We start from the raw sequence: 21,687 nt of genomic DNA, 5'->3' as shown, positions 1-21,687 counted from the left end.
CATTTTACACCAACAGAGAGTAAATTATGAGTTTTGTATACATAGTGGCCTTGAGGCAGGAATGGGGGGACTGGTAATCATACAAATATAGGTAAGCTAATGATATAAATAGAGTTATAAACATACCCCAGGTTGTGGTGCACCATAACCTTGCTGGGGGTAACCACCACCAGGTTGGGGATAGCCCTGATTCGGGTATCCCGGCTGACCTTGACCTGGATAACCTCCGCCTCCACCGTAGGGATAACTCATTCTGTATATTTATGTATATCTGAAACATTTAAATTAATATTGTAGGAAATATTTACATGTAAACAATATGATCAATTTGTCTGTAAATCTAGGCAGATTTTTTCTCTCTTATGGGACCATTATAGTCTGCCCAGATATACACTGCCAAAACAAAGGAATGAATAATATTGAATAAATCGATGGTATATCTGCCCAATTCTACAGATCATTTCAACACATGAACAATTTTTTATTGGCACAGACATCTACTAAATAGAACCAAAAAGCTTCAGTGTGCTTCATTAAGTATGTAATAAGTACTCTTTTTTACACTTTTTTTTTGAATAACTGGAAAACATTCTGAGATAAATGTCACTATATTCATACATTGCTCAGTATTGGATTTATTTTTGTCCTATATAAAGTATAAAAAAGAGAAATAAAGAAATATGGTATCCATAAATTATTAATTCTATCCAACTTTACTATATATTTCAAATCAAAACCAAACATCCAAATTAAGGTTCTGAGCATAAATATTTTTATGACTATTTTCCTCATATCACATGATTTGACAGTGTAAACCTTCTATCATATGTTACATACAATAAAGGTGTTTTTATATACATGTACACTACTACAGCTTCTGCCACATATTTTAAAAATAATCAACCCTATATTTACATTAAACCACAAATAAACAGAAGCCTGTTTTTAGATAAATCAATGATACTACAGTCACAAATCAAGTTTTAACTTATAAAGTATTTACTCTATTTCAATGAGTGTGTTTATTGAGAAAATAATGTTGAAAATTTATTGATTATCAATAACTATTTCCCAAACGTAAAATTTCATGAACAGGGTCGCTTTGGCACAATTAGTAGCTATATAGTTATCAAAAAGATGACTGAAATAAAATGACTTTTGACACAGTTGGTAATGTCAAGTGTTTTTTTAAACTGACATGACCTTGAACAAAAGGACATGACCTTGAACAAATAAGGAAGCCATCAGACAGTCTTAATTGCTCAAATTGTACAAGGTTAAGCTTGACTATAGTGACCTAAATCCTCTACTTTGTTTAGAGTTATATGCAAAATGCTCTACAAACTAAATATCTAAGATAATGGTCACAAATCTTATTTAATGTTTACAAAGAACTATAAAAATATCTTTTGTACCTTTTTTGAAAATTGGACAAGTCCATTTACGATTTAGTGTTGTTCAACAACGTTGAATGAGTGATTAGACAAGTAATATTTGTGAAAGTTGGAGCAATGTCCTTTGATGTCCTAATGTACCTGGTCAGTAATCCACTGTATACCTGGTCAGTATTGACCCTTCATGTAAATGCACACTACCATTTGGTAAAACCTGTATATACCTGTACATAAATACTGTTTGTAACTGGTGATTTCATTGGTTGTACTGGATTGCTCACTTTATGTCAATATAGTGGGTCTGGCTGGGACTAACTAACCCAATGCTTAGTTAGGCATTAATAGTAGACCATTTTTGACATTGTATAAGAAAAGTGTTTTAATAATTATCACTGGCTAATACAATACAGTGTAATAATAAATTGATAATATCACATTTAATTGGCTGTCAAAGGCAGGATTCAGATGCTAACAACTTAAATGGCTGTCAAAGGGTTCAGGTGATAACAATTGTTTGGCTGTAGTTGATACATTATGCATGTCCAGTTTCAGTGATCGTCTTTGGAATCAGAGAGACCGAGCTTATGATGACGGGTTTGACAAGAGCAAAAATCGTTTCCTCACTATAGTGAGATAGGCCGGACTGTACCAATGCAGACTGTAGATCAAGAAAGGACAGATTGTGTTTTGGGACAGGGTGGACCTTGACTCTGAGTAGTTAATAAATACTTTATGTATGCTTGTTTTACCATTCATCATTTCATCTTTGAATATATTTGTTTCATTAAGGATGTAACGGTTTACCGGTATACTGATATATTGGAATATGAAAAAAAATAAATTTCGTACTGCGGTACGATTTTGGAAAACCGAGGTACTTTATAAAAATAATCATAATTTCAATTAATTGCCTTCTAATTTCGTACAAATTTCGCATAAAATCTTTAATTCGCGAATTTTATTAGCCGCCAACATAAAATAAAAAATATCCGACCCAGATGTGACTAGTTTTTTTTATCAAAATGAAATTGTGTGACACTTTACTTTCTATTTATTCCTTACATTTTTATTAAGTTTCTACTAAGAAATATACATATATGATAATAATATATAATGTTACTGCATCTTTACATCAAAACATATACACAACAATACGCATTGCAATATATTGCAGTATGCTTTCGACAAAATGGCAATATATTGCAATACGGGTTTTTGCCGTATTGTTACACCCCTAATAAAACATATAAAACATATAACAACAATTTGAATAGAATTTTTTAATAAATTCAACTTCATTAATAACTATTAACCCATAAATTTATGGCACTGAACTTAATTAATTGAACACCTTGCCTCAGCTTCTATTAAAAAAGACAACAATCGAGCTATCCAACATGATTGATGTTTATTTAAAGTTCTGTCCGATATATTTTATTGTCACAAGGTCCTCTCTGTCCCTGTAGTAGTCCAACTAATTAGACTTATCAAAGAGACACCGAGATAATTTTGGATGGGCTGTTTCCACGTAACTGTTTGACAGTTAGAAAAAAAAGTCTGTAAAATGAGTCATACCGTTCACTGCCCCAAATTTAATAAGGCTACTCTGTCCCTAAATCATAAGACTAAGAGAGAACCATTTGTCTAACTTCAATGTTCCATAGGCTCTGTCTCCATGAAAATTCGTGTTATAAATTTTAAAAATGAATCTTCTTACTGCATTATTTAATATGGGGAATTGAAAGGCCGGACTCTTGTCGGAAACTGAAAATCACTTGTAATAAAGCAGTATCCTGATCTGTCAACACTAGCTTAAGGTCTTCAGCGTACCGTTTATATACTATGACATGACGTGAACGCTGAAGATAACCCCATAGGGAAAGTCTACCAATAATCGTGCCAGGAATCTGACACGCTCGTATTTATTCATCATCCGAACATTGCCCCATTTGAAGTAAAGTGAAGCATACCTTGATTTTTAAAAATACTATATATAAATCTGTTGATAAGCCAAGGAATGGACAAATAAAAAATCTTATTACGAACATTAAACTACCTAATAGTTTCCGACAGGTTAAAAATTTCGGCACTTGGCCGCCATAATTGCCAAAATGTTTGATCACAGTGATTACGAGATTTGACCTTTCCGAACCCATGTGCCGTTCAATATTTTTATAATATTTACAATCGTATTAAAGTACTAAAAAATTAATGAAATATAAATTAAAAACTATTATCGTTGAAATAAAAGTATCGAAATCATGTCAACAAAATGTTCTAAATATATAGCTACACGAACTCTATTACAAAATCTGTTCCCCCCGCGAAAATGAACGATCCATTACGAGATCTCGTGCGTGGGCACACTGAATGTCATGGCCAACTGTAGTCGGTCGTTAAATTGATATTTACAGTTAAATAGGCAATTTTAATGACGGTATTAATATTTATGAATACTTTAATTGGTATAGAATTGATATTTTAAAGATGATTGTGTTATCGTAAAAATGCACAAGAATTGATTGGAGATCAAGATGTATTTTGCAAGTGAAAAAAACAAAGAATAAATCACACTTATGTTTCCCTATTCTGGTTAGGATTTCGTAACGGGTCTAATCCAAAACTTTAATGCCGCATCAGATGAAAAACAAAAATGTTAAAAAGCGGCTTATAAAGTTTTGGAAGCCAGAACTATGTCAACACCAAATTTATCCCCGTCTCTTCAAAGCTTCTTTAACAGTTTTAAAATTACTTTTCGCAATGATAAATTCAATATTAAATAGGTAGGAAAAAAGGTGTAATATACATACATCTTTTCTGTAGCAATTGCAAACTGTATTTCGAAATCGAGTTTCGAAATAATTTATCGAATAAACAATTTCAGGAAGTAGATTTTATCGTATAAACACAGTAGCTTCCCCTTGATTACCGTTCTAAATATCGAATTGTAATATTTTCGCGAACTGGTCAATTTCTCGTTCTGTATCAAAATGATTGATCGGAGCATGAATATTTTCACTGACCATTCAACCTGACCATCTTCTACTGTATATATTTTGATAAAAAGCCACGTTAATTTTCTTACAACGTACAAAAAATAGGTTTCCTGCCGGGCCGAACATTTTTGATGATTATAAAGATATTTCACTTAATACTATCCAAACATTTGTTTGTGTGGCGTGGATAAAAAAACGTTTGTCATCAGGTAGTATGTTTGACAATAAGTCATCAATATAACAGAAGAAAGGTCTTGGAAATGTGCTGACCCTATCGAATATCTTGTTAATGACCGGAGCAAGGTTCGAACATAAAACAATTATATTCTTTTTAAGAATATGATTAAATAGGTTCCCTACCATTTTATGAATTAATTCTCGAGCCCAAAAAAAAAAAAACAAAACCACACACATCAAGTTTTTCGCAGAAAACATTACTACTATTTTTATGTGCAGAAATGCAGCTATTTACTGAGCGAAGATAGATATTCATTTCATTATTAGACTATTTTGTAGATTTGTTTGTTTATCACTTATATGCTTTAGTTCACAAGTGCACACAATAGAAATTTATTGAATATTTTGGTTTAGCAACCATACTTTTATCTTGACCAGTGCATCAGAAATAATTTGTTGACAACTTACTCCGTTGTCACAGTTAGTACAAGAAAACTAAGTTAAATTATCAGCTTGAAATATTAGCAAAACAGCGCATTCCCATTTACAAGTATTTACCTCGTCCACCTTCATAATATGAGCCCTAAGGATAATTATTGAAAATCTGAAATATTGAAATATTAAATTTTATAATATTTGTTAATATTATTATTTAATATATACATTTAGAAATTTACAAACAAAATTACATATCATCTTAATTAGGAGATCATTGTTGTGATCATACATATAATTATTCAGGCAAATGTTCGTGCTTACATGATTTCTTTCATTGACAACATGAAAAAGCTTAATCTCTCTCGTATAGCTTCATGTACATACCCCGCTTTATTTCGATTACTACAGACGTGCATCCAGAAACCGATGTGCCCTAATCAACTTCTTGATATATTAATTGCTGTTTGATTAATGACCGGTAGGCCGAGGGCGCAATCTGAGGATTCACACTCTTTCAAATTTAATTTCAGAAGCGAAAGTTGTCCTTTATTCAACTCACCTCCTTACTCTAGATTTCTGGTGTTAGGTTTAACCACGAGGAAATATCCGTAACCGTACCGGCAAAAACGGTTATTTAGCCAGGTTTTCGAAAAGGTCAACCAAACATATATAACGCAGGGAATATCATTCATCGAAATCTTGGCGTTTTACATTTGTATCATCTTGTCGTTAAATTCCCTTTCCATAATCTTCATAAACAAGCGGTGTACACTGAAATGAAATGCAGGTATCACCAACGCTGACTGCCCCCCCTCCCCTCACTACTCGCACCTGCAAATAAGTTAATCACACACACTCTGGCGTCACGCTCAATACCATCAAAGACACCACAAGCTTACCCTTCCCCACACACCAAGAGCAAATGACAATGATGCTTCACAAACATGCATTAAACTTCGTTTGTGTGAATGTCTATGTCATGCAGATACTTCTCACGATTATGCTTTTAGTAAGATGTTTAAATCTTTTCAATACTAAAGCACTTATTAATATAATCTATGATATAAATGTTTGTTGCCAAAAACTTCATATTCATTTATAATCATTTCAAGAGATTAATTACTCCAACTTGAGATATATATTGTAGTTGAACCGGCGTTTAACACAGAAACTATGAACAGTACTATGCCCTGAGTTTGTCCAGTATTATTTACCCCTTCTTCTTAAACCTTGTATTATCAGACGACGCCTCCATAATATATATGCAAACCCCCACCCCCTTTATTATAGAACCCGCCTCAAACAGTTGTTCGAAAAATAATTGAGTGAATGAAAATATACATTGTATATTTTATCTCAAATGGTTTTTTTTTTCTCTATTTTTTATGATCATTTTTATTTTTAGGCCCCCATAGATGACTTATTAAATTCATCTTTTGTTTAACGTGTGTTTTTTCGTATTAAAGAAATGATTAGTACGCGTTAAAAAAAAGTTGAATCCCATTTCTTTTCTGAGAAGCCATCCCCATTAATCTCCATTTTTCAAATTAATCTGTTAATTTCATACATTGAACGCAGAGACATCAATCGAAGATATTTTAGTATAATTGAATGGCCATTTGTACAGTGCAGAAAGGAGGATGTACTCGCGTGGAAAACCAATCCTTTCTCATTCCTTGTTAGGGTGGGAGTGGTTGGTTTTGCCTGCAGTTGTTGGAAGGGGAGTCCTCCTCTTATCGTGTCCCAGAGAAAAAAACACTATAAATGGTGATAGGACACATTTTCAGCAAAGAAATGTATGCAATTTTTGTTTTTCAAGAGTTTTGCTCCCTTACTTTCTATTTTTGAGGTTGCTGACATAATTATAGTGGCATGCCTTTCCCAAAGTTCAAATCTCATTTAAGAAAATATATATATTTTATAAAGGTTTCTTTAATATTTATGGGAAAATTTAGAACATATGGAACAAAAGTTCGTAGGAACTTAGCCAATTATTTAAAGCGTCAGTGTGTAAAATTGTGCTTTAGATCTAATTTATCTTTTTAGGACTGTTGCTATTGTGAATGTTGCGTTGTCCTTTTCCAAAAACTTATTTTGTATGAACAACGTGGTAACCGACGCTGAGGCTTATCAGCGCCTATTTTATCCATTTCTTTCGTATACTCATTATTTCTTTGAGATATACGATTTGGCGAATTAAGTCATCTTAATTTATTAGATATACGATTTTATCGAATGTAGAAAATTTGTCTTGATAGGTGAAAAAACTAACAAATCGTACACACAAAAATATTATCAGTGCTTTGATTAAGGTTGTTGCATATATTATTTAATTTATGATCGTGCCTATCTCAACCCTCACCTATTTTATCCATTTAAAAGTTGTTTTGTTCGTCAGAATTGTTTTATACGCTAGCGTGTGACAACTTTTGAGCGGACTTGAAGTGAACATGAAGAACTGTTACAGAGCTTAATTATGTCTAGTTTCTCTTATATTAACACTAACCTAATGAAGGAAAATGACATTATAGAGAAAATGGGAGACAGTTCGATCCTGACGAGATCTAAAGGATGAGACAAAAATAAATATACAGAAACTAAATTAAATTGACGATGCGTGCTGAAAGGAAATAACATGGTATCGACATTATTCCAATGCATAATTAAGGTACAAGATAACCTACACAGAAAAAAAACCATCGTTGCTTATCACTTCTCCCACAAGTACGTTTAATCAGTTAGTTCAGTTTCAGTTTCTTATTACAACCTTTGACCACAATAGGCATATAATATACAACTGGATATAACAACAAACAAAACAGAAAAAAAATAAAAGTGGCTAATAAACGCCAAACTATTTATCACTCCATCACTATATTGTTTACATAATATATGGGTACTACTCTTTATATAGTGGTTTAACAATATCACTTTGCTCACATTGCATGAACTAGCTAGAATAAATAAAAAAAGGAGATCATAAAAATGTCTTCTCATTTCAAGTAGAAGGGCTGCCCCATTCGGAATCACAACATGTAGTATTTATATTTGTAACATGTAATTTGGACGGAGATATCAGAATAGTATTTAATATCTAAATAAATCTAACTAAATGCTTTTTTTACAAACAATAAAACGATAATCCGGTTTACGCTAGAATCTTTTTCCATCATCAACCCCAACCCGCACATATATCAGTTTAATTTTGATCAAGCCTACCTTTTACTTCACAAGACACATAATGTGGGTACCCCCTATTCGACATAGCGTCTAACACCCTCTGGCGGTAAGTAATGGAGAATTGTTACCCGTCATCAAAGAAAAAAACCATGAAATCTACATACTGATCACATTAATTAGGTATATGAACACTCAAATAACGTTAGTGTAATACAGAAACACCTTCTAGTGATCACCCCAATAGCTTGATGAATTACGTGTGCCATAGAAATTAAGGGACAACAGACCCCATTAAAATTAGTATGTGATTACTGTATCAATATTTTGGTGCCAAACTCGATCTTGCCTATTTACGTGTCTCACTAAAATTGGTTTACAATAGCGTGTACCATTGTATTACACTTGTTCTAAATTTTACAAAATCTTCTTCCTATGCTCAAAAAGGAATGTACTTATTACAATTTATTCATTTACCCAATATAGAAATTTTGGAATAGGTGATATAACCTTAACATAACGACATGTCGGAATAACTATATTTCACAGTTGAACTCTGGATGTACACTATATTTTAATGTCACCAGAAATTTTCATAGATTAGATTCTCCTACCATTAAGATACTTAATTTTTCCGATTGCCTTCCTGAAAATGTGTGGAATATGAGATGACGTAAACACCCGTACTCTCTGACTTATAACAGGACCGATCTGAAGTATTTTTTTAGTGTTTTAAATTACTAAGAATAAGGCTAATCATGAAAAAGGTGCCAGCTAGAGGACATTAATAATGTGAATGCTTAATATAATAAAGGCTGCAAAACTATTTGAATTCAATTTGTTTAAAATTAATTAATGGTATTTGAAATTTTACATTTAATGCCATGCAAAATATTGCAATATTAAATTTTTATTGAAATTTTCCAGATATGATTAATGTTTTCCTTCAGCCTTAATGATCCCCCATAGTTTGTAGGTAAAACTTCTATATTTATATTTTGTGTACTTTCCTGTTCCGTTATATATTGTTATCTGCCTTTTGCTTAACAAATAGATATAGCTAAACAAATATGTGACGCAAGCTTCATAACAGACTTTTACCAGGTTTGGCTTTCAATAAATTCAGTCGTGCTAAAAAACAAAATCCTATGCATCTTTTTCATTTTTATAATATTATATTGTATTTAAAACAATTTTGCATCCATAAAAACTTGGTAAGATAATCAATTTCATTAAACTATAAATATTAGGTACTCACTCGTTATGCATTTGCCCGGTACGCTCCTGTTACTGTCTTTGGCACTAATTGCCTCCTTAACTCCTATGACCGATGGATACCAATACCACTTGTGGTATTCACTCATAGTGAACCGCATACAGACCATAACACAACCGGCTCATATAAAACAGACGGTGTCTGCTTAGGTGAATTCCATTTAAAGAAACAAAATTTTGGTTATTGCAAAATGAAAAAACTATTTCAGACGATGACATTTTATTTCCATTTAATCAATAAAAGGTAATCACGCAGATCTGGTATTTCTCAGGCTATGTATTGACGTTCAATTGTTTATTATATCTAATTGCCAGATATCAAATTTCTGAAAGACATGATTCATTACGTTATTTGAACATTAAAGGAAAGCTGATACAACATAAAGGGGAATGTTAACAGAAACAAAATAACCCCTACTAAACAATGACCCTGTCTTTTTAGTGATCTGTTTAAATGATAGCCCTCGACACTTCCATTGTAGAGCCCTCGACAAAAACAAAGCTGGAAAGATAAATGCAGTTTCTAAAAATACGGTAATCTTGTTATCCAAATGTTCTAGGTGAGATAGCATTCTTCGATTTTTTAAATCAGATATTTTATAACAACAATGTCTTGCTAATTCAATTAACAACAAATCGAAATCAACCCTGTCAAAAATAGATGATTATGGGCTTTAAATAGATAATTGTGATAAAGATGACAAGAAAATGCATCTTTCTTGATTAATATTATTAAATTGGTAATAAGAAATTTCCTATTAAGTTACATGACATGTTTTAAAAATAAACAAACGATGGTCTAATTAGAAAAATAATTCGGGAGTCATCAAAACTTTCAAGTAAATTGGCAGCCATTCAAGGTTAAAGTAAACATTAAATGAGTCATATGCGTCCGCTTATGAATTAAAAAATTTACCATAAAACTGAACTTTATAACAGAATTGTTCCAACCTGATTTTATTTTAATGCATACATCTAGATTATTTTTGTATGGCAGAGTAAATAGAAACAGTTCATTCAGAGTAATTTTCTTATCGATGTCGAATTCACGTCTGGAGATGATTTTGATATGTTGGAATGGTGAATCATGTAGTTAAGTTTGACATTTTTGGGTTTTCTGTTGATATGAAAGATTAAATATATATAGTAAAACAAGATATCTTTGCGCTTTTACTCATTTCCCGCTGTATTTAGATCCCAATAAGCCCTTCATGATATCTCTGTGCATGACATGATATATCGTTGCTAGGTGAAAAAAATACAAAAAAAAAAAAAACTAAGAGACCGCCGTAAAAATAGTGGTCACAATATTGGCTAGCTCTGGTTAAATACTTTACTTAACGTTTGGAATAATGTAAGAAAAAAACTAGTTGACTACCATACCCGAGTATATACTGAATGGGTCTATGATATATCTCAAAAGAGCACACAATAATGATCAATTTCGTTGCGTTCTTCTGTATAATAATCAATCAAGAGAAAATTTCTTTCATTATCAGACATAAAACAATTATAAATTGTGTTTATACTTATGCTTAATTATCTACTTGTGATTCGAATCCTGGCAGTCTTGTTACATGGTGCCTTTGAAGATACTTATAGAACTTAAATTGTTTAGTAAAAGTTAAGAGACTTATATTTCTGAATGATATTCAAAGTCGTCAATGACACTCCAGAACAGATTGAAATAGGCAATTACATCATTCTGTTTGACTTACTTATAACAATTGATATCACCTTCAATACTCATATCTGACTATTTAATTATAAGATTTTATGAGTTTATAACTCGGTGCTATGGCGTTCATCATCTCAACTCCATCGGCGTTCTAAATGCCCGTAAATTGATCTAAAGTATTAATTTTTTATCTGAGAGTGCAAGATGCACATTGGCTTGAAGTCTCACAAATTTTGTGATATGTTAGTGATTCTCCTCAGATATTCTAAAATATTGATTCACAATGTATTCATGGCTAGCAAAATAACGAGTGTGCGTAATCACTCAGATAAATTTACATCACGAAATCCATCTTATAGTCAGGTCGACAATTCCAATTTGACGGAGCAATTACTTGACCGTTAAATCCACATTAATTACAAAAATACTTATTGCAACAAAGTAAATTAAATTCATGATCATCATAGTGTTAATTTGATCTGTTGCTATACATTTATAAAAATATTTTTCTCAATATAAGATGAAATCATACTCCTACTCATTGCACAGGTAGTAAGTATTGTCTCATTATATGAGTGCCATACAGAAAAATCAGTGACATCTTTATGAATACAGTAGTCTGCATTAATAAAAACATGATGCTCAGTGTTTTGTTTTTTAATGTGAGCATAATTAGATATAATTGTATCAACGTTATTTAAGTGAATGCTCCACAGACACAATATGTTTTAATGAGTTACTAAGCTACTATATTAAGTGAGTGAAGTCAAATGGAATCCTAGGACTACGATATAAGTTGTATTGCACGATGATTCTCTATGAAAGCGCAAATACACCCATGAAAAAGATTAGAGTATGTGCGATGAGAATAAAGTTACTATCTCTCGTGCGTCTCACTAGGTGAACAGTCTACACAAGAGTGTATTGTATAATAGAATATCAAACAGAGTAAAAATTCACAATATAACAATGAAAATCGATCTGTCTAAAGAAAATACTGTTTCGAGCTAAAATCGACCCTTAGGCCTCTCAATAATAACATTGTTTGCTATACAGGGGTGATTAACTCATCACTAATATTTAAAAGAATTGCTCATTTTTGATGCTTCCGGTAGCATAATTTCTTGTATTCCTAGTTTAACGAACAGTCTTATTCATGTTATAGTGTATAAAAATAATGAAGACAACTAATAATCACAATACAACAATTTTACTCATAATTAATTTTATCGACCAAACAAAGAATGTATGTTATATCTAACACTGCCATCTTTGGAGATATATGTAAGGTTATATTTAAATGATATTTTCTAATAAGAATAATTGGTTTGTTTCATTTACTATGCCTTCACAAACACAATTAAGAACCTATCTCAGTAAATTTATAGATGTCGCACATTCCCTATGTCAGGTTCAAGATGTATTATAGTGAGTAAAGTGCGCATATTAAGTCTAATTCATAGGAGAGTGCTGATCTTTTATATACTCTACATCTTCTTTATTCAATATATATCTCCTCTTGTAGTTGCGTTAAAGTTAAAACTGAACAAGGATACATATATCTTACACTTAGAATTCGAAAAATCAATGAGCATTCTTATCTATATTCTATTAACAATGATTCCAGCATGTCTTAGTGTCTAACGCATTCCTATCTTCAAATTAACTTTTGAATTAGTAATTAGGAAGAGTCTTTGATAACATATTAGGGCATGCAATAAAGATTTGAGTGGTACATTATAACTGTCACTATGAGCTATAATTGTATTTGTTCAACATGAGCTTTAATATATGTGTCAAGCAATACTGTAGAACTATTCTCACAGCTTTTTGTGATTTCATCTTGAGATCAGTTGCGTGATAAAACAGTATATATTATTATTTATTTGTTAAGAAACCTAACGATTACACTGGTTTTTCTTTGTGCATTACTAAAACACTCTAATTATCCGTCATGAAGTGTGTGAGACTGCTTCGTTAACGCAGTAGAAAGGTCCTAAACCTGTTTCTGCGTATTAGCTGGTTATTTAGGATGTCTGAATTTACATAATGTATAACAATTGTGACTACGGTTTAGTGTGTCCAGTGGAATTGTATATTAATTATACCGAATAGTTCCCGAGCCTCTCCATTTGCGCATTAGATCATAATGGTAGATATATGCAATGTAAAATTGCACAGACTATAGGTAAGGCTGTAATCCATATCATCATTAAATACAAATAAATGGATAGTGTGTATAATGAGTATTGATGAGCGCAACCAGATGATGATGAGGTCAAAAACTTTCTCTAAGACCAGTCAAGCGATGATCCATCGAGGAGTTATGAACTCATAAACATACGGATCTATGTTATACCTATATGTTTCATCGTTTAAGGATCTACGTTATTAAACTGAGAAAATTAATACATGCACTGGTTTAAATGAGCAGCTTACAATATAAAATACAGATCGTGTCTATATTATAAACAAACAAAATCATAACTCTCATCGTATATTATCATCTATTAATAGAGAAAAGTATATTTAATATTTTGTACTCATATATAGAACAATAACATTGAAAATCTATAGCGTATAAGTAAGAGCTAGCTCTTTCATAAAGAAATACTTTTGTGTGTAAATAGCCTATATAAGAAAGAGAATGCTTCATTATCTTGAGAAGAGCAAACAGTTCTAATATTATGGATCAACAACCACAATAATATCCTAAATTGCATATGATTTACATTATATATATTATGAGCAAAACATATGCTATAAAGGACCAAAGTTAGGCAACACTACTTGTGTGATATTGAATTAAATATATATAGTCTTTAAATGGGGTATCTCCAAATCACAAGCTATGCTTGTCCATATCTCGAATAAGCAAACAGCTAATATAAAGAATATAAACCTCTAATAAACATATTAAAGCGATCTTAAAATGGAGAGGATGGAGCCTTCACAAAAAAATCTTCATATGTTTAAAATTTGTTCTGATAATGCATGTAATAACTTCAAATATAACGGATTTACAACTGTGAATATCATAGATATAAATAACTAACTTGTGTTACTCACTTCTTAACGATTTGTTGTATAGAAGATAGAGAATATACGACAACAATATATTTGCAGTCCAGAGCTAAAAAATGCCGCGACCTACTTAAACTATTTATCATATAATCAAAACCGATACAATAATCTGATAATATATTATATGGACGAAGAGCATAGATCACTCTATTCAAACTACAATAAAACAAAATATTTTCTTGTTAATAACCACTCATTACTTCATATCCCAGTGACTTGTGAAAATATGCTGGTCCCTTTAGTTGTTATTAAATCATGATAACCAACATAGCCTAGTAGTGACTAAACACAAGTAAAGTACTATTAATTGCATTTTTGTGTAATTCATGTAAATTTCTAAATAGTAACAAACTAAGAGTTAATGATACTTGCAGATGATTATGCCAAACTAAATGTTGAAGATTGTGAGCTCAAATATTATAAATGATTATTATCATGTGGTCGAATATTATCGCTGTTTTTGAATATCTCTATGATTTATCACTCATAATCATTTTTTGTCCTGTAGATATTTGTTAATATATATCTCTGATTTGTCTGTTTACCAGATCGATAGTACTTCACATTAATGTAATATACACATATATAGATATCTCAGATATATCATTCTAATTATATCATGGTTCATTTTAACATAAAAGATGATAAGATAACATACACTAATATAATCATATTCATTACTAAACATTAATAGATCATTAAACCAATTGAAAAAACGAGACTCCAATATTTATTAGCAAAATAACTTCCTAGCAGATGATACAAATTCTTCATCCTCATAGATCAATAGATATGTTAAAATATAGGATGAGACAAAATGTGACACTGTTGTGTATTAAGCTTTTAATGTACTTATATAGAATTTATAAATAATTACTAGATCACATACTCTAGACATGTACTATAAAAAAGTATCATTTTCATAGTTTTATACACCTTCACATATATTATTGCTAAGTAGTCGATAAATGAATTATTACTTCTTCTTTTACAAATAATTTTAAAGAATGATTTTTGCACACTTTTATGCAGAAGTATATAAGTAGAAAATGCAAAAGAAGAAAAACCTAAATACTTTATAATTTATCAGATCACTATCTAGCGTTGAGGATAAACCTAAAGTAAATATGTGAAGAAATTCCCTTTTATATATCTTTTGCCTGTGGCGGGAGGGTAGCTGAGTCATTACTGCCAAGCCTAAACAGTGGTGCTAATAATTTGAAAGAGGAAACTAAGGCCACATCAGATTTATGTAGTACCACACATACTGCCGTGCTTTATGTGTCTCACTAGAATAATATAATCTTCGATTTGAGAAAAACAATCAATCTAGAAATATATAAAAGAGTATGACGAATATCGAAAACTGTAAATTTCTCACCCTTTTTTTCTATCGATGATGTTGGTTTATCATATCTCTACAACTAGAGCAGAGCGAGAGAGAAGTGAGAAGAATGGATTATAATACGATACATATTTTTTCGATCCTCTCTTCATTAACGAAAAACGCCTCGTCACAATAGGCATTGACATCTAGCCGATATCAACAGTGTTATCACACGTAGTGTGTTGTATAGTATGACTACATATCACCACTCCGAGGGCAGCCTAGAGAGACGCGTTTTATTGAGGTCAACCCACGCTCGATCCTACTATGAAGCTTTACTCGGATTTAGCTTTTATGCTATCGTTAAAAGTTTAATCCGAACGACATGTTGCGACTCATATTTGTTTATTCTCTAGTTCAATCCTACTGCGCTCTCTTCATAATACGTAATATATTGTACGTATCCTTGTGGCGCGTAGAGTCCATATGAACACCCACAAAATACGACATAATATTTTAATATATAATTATAATAGTATTTTCAACTGATTTCAGATTTTCTATACGTAAATTATAATTTTACAATATTTTACTCGAGTATGATAAACTCGAATTGTTACGTACTTGAGTTCTAGAGTTTGAATATCTTTCGTGCTATGCCAAGCTGGAGACGAAGTTATTCTATAGGTTCGTCAACATAATTTTTCTATGCATCTTGCACATTAAGTAAGGATAGGTTGTCAAAATTAGAGTGTTTTACATATCAACTCGATGAGGGAGTATCAAATCTAGATACGAATAAAACATATATCAACTGAACTGAGTTGTATATTTTTCAGACTTCTACTAAATTATCTACAAATTATAGTAACAATCAGTATTCATTCAAATAATACAGAAACAGACAGTAGATAACAACCTCATCCCTTTACAATCAGACTCATTTTTATACTTTATACTAATGATTCTTGAGAACTAGGATCTTCTTTCTTCGCGACAATAGAAGCACTGTATTTGAGACATTTTCTCTAATAATTAAGCAACATTTTGTCTTAAAAAAAAGAATTTTCATTTCCTTTAATTCCTGGCAAATATCGCAGAAGTGATGAGTCATGTTTTAGAGGATTATATTTCATTTTACTCAATTGCTGCGTATAATTTCAGCATTGTTTAACACAAAGGTAGTAAACACAAAGGAATATTGTAAACAAGTTATTTCAAAAGGACTCCATTTTTTTGACATGAACAGGACTGGAAATAACTTAATCGAGATTAACATTCCATTTGGTGAAGGTCTGGTACCAATATCTTATGTTAAAAATTTCAGGTCATTCACTCACTCCGTGTTCCAGAATATTTATTGCAATTGTGAAAAAATGACCCAAAATGGAAAGTCGTTCTCCATTCGCTTTTTTTTATCTGAAATGTTGGCTAAGAATTGCACAAAAATCGATTTTCAATTTATTTCTGAGTTTACTTCTTAAATATATTTGCATATTTGTCTGATTTTAAATACCCCAGTTGATCTGATTTTTGACATCATTGTTATCTTTTAAATGTTCTTTAAATATTCCATGTATTTTCATTACAAGTCAAAGCACTGGTCCGAATTATTCAGAAAAACATATGTTATCCAGGGTTTATAATATTTCCATTTCGTAACTGATCCGATTTTATTTACGGTAATTAAAGTTGATATGAAGAGATTTGAATGCCGTAGAAAATATCGCCTAATTATATATTTGTCATTCATATTTAGATTTAAGATGGTTAGAAGAAACCAGTTATATTCCAAGTCATGAGAAGTGTTATTTATAGCTGCTGACAATATCACTAATAGTTTCTTTCCACAGTAATTATCTCAACCCGAAACCAAAAGCAAAAATTATATATAAAATATATGAAAGTATGGTTTCACTTCAAAATGAATAATATGAGACTGTAACCTGTCATCTTTACATACTAGCACATATGTATTACATAGTTCATAGAAGGTTATTATTATTTATTATCCGGAGAAGAGAGATTGACTTTGTAAAACTCATTTACTGTAAACCTCAGTATGTTACGATACAGATGTGTATGGAAATGTGATAATTGATCTCTGTCTGTTGATTGCTGGCTTCGTTAAAAAATATTAACATGCAATGTATCAAATGGAATAACATTCAGGTTTTTATCTTGTTTGTTTCATTTTCGTGATAGGGTTTGGAGACTGTTGAACGTAAGTGCCCTCCGTAATAACATTTAGTGGTGTAAGCGACGGCATTTACTTGTATGAGAAAAAAACACATTGACCAAAATTATGTGTTTGACTAGCTTCAACCGTACAGACACACAGTCACCGTTGCAACACAGCTCCTGACACGACCCCCACATATTCGCTCTCTCAAAACACTATCGCCTCTTTGGCCTATTTCTATGATTGCATGATGATGATCACTATGTAGAAGATGACGCTCGTTAAGGAAACCCTGCGAAGAATTCGATTCCTTTTCCATGTCAAACATCAACTTAACATTTGACACGTCTCCTGAATCCTGAGACAACTCATTTTCAATCAAATTAGAACTCCTACTCATCGTCTTAACCACCCTTCCTGCGCGCTCTCTTCTAACAATAACATCTCTATTCGACTACTTTGATTTTTGTAAACAGTCTTCGTTCCACCATTACACAACCAAAAGATTGTGAGAAACAAAGTATTAACTGCAGGGAATCGAGAAATATTGTCATTACTTTTGGTTTGTTAAGAATGATTTGGACCACAAATACATCGCAAGAACTAATTTCCTGCGTTTACAAGTATTAGAACGACTCGTGTTCACTATCCAATAATCATAGGAATGATATCTAGCTAACAACTTGTCTATATCGTGGGTCACTCGCATGCTATACAGACACATACAGTATATCATCTGTACTACCATAACATTCTATGATGGGAAAGAATATATTCATTTAGAACTCCCAAAAGATATCATTAACTCTCGGAAATTATCCTGATTATGAGAAATAATAACATATTAACCCATAATATAAATGTCAGGGCACTAAATAGAGTATGCTAACAGACTGATGTGGAGTCAGTTGCAATGTCGAGCTAATTGTGCAGTCCATTTTGTGTATATAATCAATAGTTTTAGTCACACAGATTGTGCACTCGTTTTGGAAATAAATTTGTCAGTTTATATCAACAATTGGGTCTAATACATTTTTGGTTTATGATATAAATTTTCAGTGTTTTTCACATCAATAATAGTCGAACACCATCTTGGAATTAAATTGTTAGTTGTTTATCACATCATTTGGTCTTTTATTAACCATTTTTCTCCATCAAATAATCACAATTCTCTTTTGTCCTAATTTCATAGTAGTACAATTTTGCATGTAATGATTTCATACTTATTGTACGTTTAGTCTTGTCAAGGCTTTTGTCTTTAACCAAAGTAAAAATTATTCAACAATTAAAAAATTGCGATATAATTAGCCTAACACTACAAATTATAAAATAAAATTGACTATTCTTACATAATTGTTGCAAGATGACAGATGATAAAAATTGAGTGATTTTGGTTATGCAAAAAAGTATTCGTTAGCGTCATTATAACAAAAACAACAATGTCTAGTTCGGAATGATGTCTTTTTTAATCTACAATTTTAGCGTTTTGACTACATATGATTTTACATAAATAGGTCGAATAGCCGAAACGTCATCAAATATCACATGACATCGTATCGTCTGAGTCGCCGGAAGTTAAATATGACCGATATTAACCCAATAGCCATAACATTTCTTATTCATTTACTGTCTAGTCAGATGGAATACTAAATGTGTTATTCTATGAAACTAACAGATGCGGTTTGAAACCTAATTTAACTTAGGAATTTATCCATTTCCAAAAACGAGATCAATTTCTGACAGTCACGTGACGTTTTTGGTCATGCCCTTTTGCTGAGAGATTGTAAATTAAGTCGAATGATTTGATTATTTAAATGACCCCAATCATAAACCCTCATATTGAATTTAAAACAGATTTATGTTAGTGTTGCTCACAATGTAAAATATTTTTATATACACTTTAAGACATACACGTGTCAAATTTAGAGTCATATTAACTGTCGACTATCCTTAAAAATAACTAATTACAGAAGAATACAAAGTTTCTTTCAAAGTAAATATTTACTATCAAATCATATTTAGTTGCATGACTAGATAAATTTGAATTAGATAAAAGTTTCCTTAATTGAATAAACGTTATGTGTACGTTTCATGCCTCCATATTAATAAACAATATATTTTCTTAATTTCTTATGGGTCATCTGTCAATGCTTTATCATGTTGTAACACTTCCTCAGTAGTCATTGATAGAAAGTTTTCATAAACACGCACACTTCCAATTTATATATAGATTGTTTATACATCTTATAGTTTTTAAGAATCAATCGTCCTAATGTAAATTTATTTTACATCTTTTTAAATGTTCTTGTTTATATATTTTATTGTATTTGTCTATCAAAGCAGCCTGGTTAGCGAATTATTTTCAGTAAATAACAGCGTTATGTTATGAGCGCTACGGTGATTACTCTCGCGACTCCAAAAATATTTCACCTATATTCACACGAAACCGATTGTTTATTTACGGTAATTAAAGCTGACATGCTGGAAGAATGATGATGCCGTAGAAAATCTCGCCTAATTAATGTTTGTCATCATATTTTAGATTTAAGATGGTTAGAAGAAAACAGTTATATTCGAAGTCATAAAAAGTGTTATTTATAGCTGCTGACAATATCTCTAACAACATACTGTCTAGTTTCTTTACACAAATACGCTGTTTCAACCCGGAAGCAAAAAGCAAAAATCCATAAAAATATATTCGTACATATATCCAAGCATGTTTCTCCTCAAAATAAATAATATGATTCTTTAAACTGAAACATTTACATACTAGCATACCGGTATAGTTATATTACATTAGTTCATAGTAAGGTTAAGGTTTACGAAATCATTTAATAAGCCAAGCCACAAAGACCAATTATCACCACTTCTTTACACCAACTTAACATCACTTGTGTTGCGTGCCGCTTTTACCTGCCAAGGCAGATAATTAAGCAAATATGTTTTTTACTTTATTTGGTTGATTATTTGCAGAATAGAATTATCGCAATTACATTACACCAGGTTAAACAAACATGATTGCAAAAAATTGAATTTAACTAATGTAATATTCTTATCTGACCAATTAATATTTCGTCTGAATGCTAATTGCATTTTGTCTAATAGAGTAAAGAAGATTAAAATATTACAGGAACAGTATCTAACAGAATCATCTAAAATAAGTGATAAAGCGGTATTATTGGTATCATACAATTGCTATAAGGCCAGCAACGAAATAATTCCGGTAAATTCAGTGAACTAGTTGTGACAATTACCTAATCCGATCATAGTACAATTAATTAATTGTTTGAATTGATTAATTGATCTTCAGAGACCATACAATAAAAATTTATTCGTGTGATGATTTTAAGTATTTAACCATTCTATTTGTTAAGTAGACACAATTAATTAAAGAAAAGGACCAAAATATTCCATCTAAGTAGATTTTTTGAAAATTGAAAAAATAAAAAATGTCACCTAATGTTCCGATCATAAAGCAGTTTATTTAAATCTTCTTTGTCAATTGTTCCTGTGATAGCTGTTTATGCTCAATCATAACATTTGTGAGGTGAAAACCAATTTCACCGATTATCCCCACAAGACATCGTCAATACTCTGAAATAATTCAGAAAAAGGAATAAATGACTTATTAATTATGCAATATTTTATATAATACTGTATAATATCAGTATAAAAACACTGATTATAGAAGCTTCACAGAAGAATGACATTGATTATGATAACATGATAATACCGAGCTATTTGTGCGGTATATTTTAAAACATATCTAATGATTTAATAGGAAAAGAACTGGAAAGGATCTTTGCTGTTAAGATTAGACCGAAATAACTAATAGATTACTTCATTTTTCATCAACATACCCATGTTTTTGATATTTTTTATGTAAGAAAAAAATGAATTGCGTTTTATTATTCTATATAAGAATGGTTACATATAATATGCATATTATAATTTTTTGA

At 31.3% G+C, this 21,687-nt stretch overlaps 1 protein-coding gene across 2 annotated transcripts in view; it reads right to left on the bottom strand.

The window, feature by feature from the left end:
• The window catches only part of LOC132740578 (annexin A4-like), a 30,032-nt gene extending 25,678 nt beyond the window's left edge, over window positions 1-4,354 (bottom strand). For both annotated transcript variants that reach the window (XM_060728505.1, XM_060728506.1), the window contains exons 1-2: window positions 4,205-4,354; window positions 127-271 (exon numbers count right to left, since the gene is read on the bottom strand). In XM_060728505.1, the coding sequence (XP_060584488.1) occupies window positions 127-252 (126 nt within the window). In that variant the 5' untranslated portion in view covers window positions 253-271; window positions 4,205-4,354. The remainder of the gene's footprint in view (window positions 1-126; window positions 272-4,204) is intronic.
• Window positions 4,355-21,687: the final 17,333 nt, after the last annotated feature.

This window comes from Ruditapes philippinarum, unplaced genomic scaffold, assembly GCF_026571515.1.
Source record: "Ruditapes philippinarum isolate M1 unplaced genomic scaffold, ASM2657151v2 ctg4830_1_1_1_1, whole genome shotgun sequence".
Taxonomy (NCBI): Eukaryota; Metazoa; Mollusca; class Bivalvia; order Venerida; family Veneridae; genus Ruditapes; species Ruditapes philippinarum.
The sequence above is the reverse complement of the archived record's forward strand: the minus strand, read 5'-3'. Positions and strand labels throughout refer to the sequence as shown.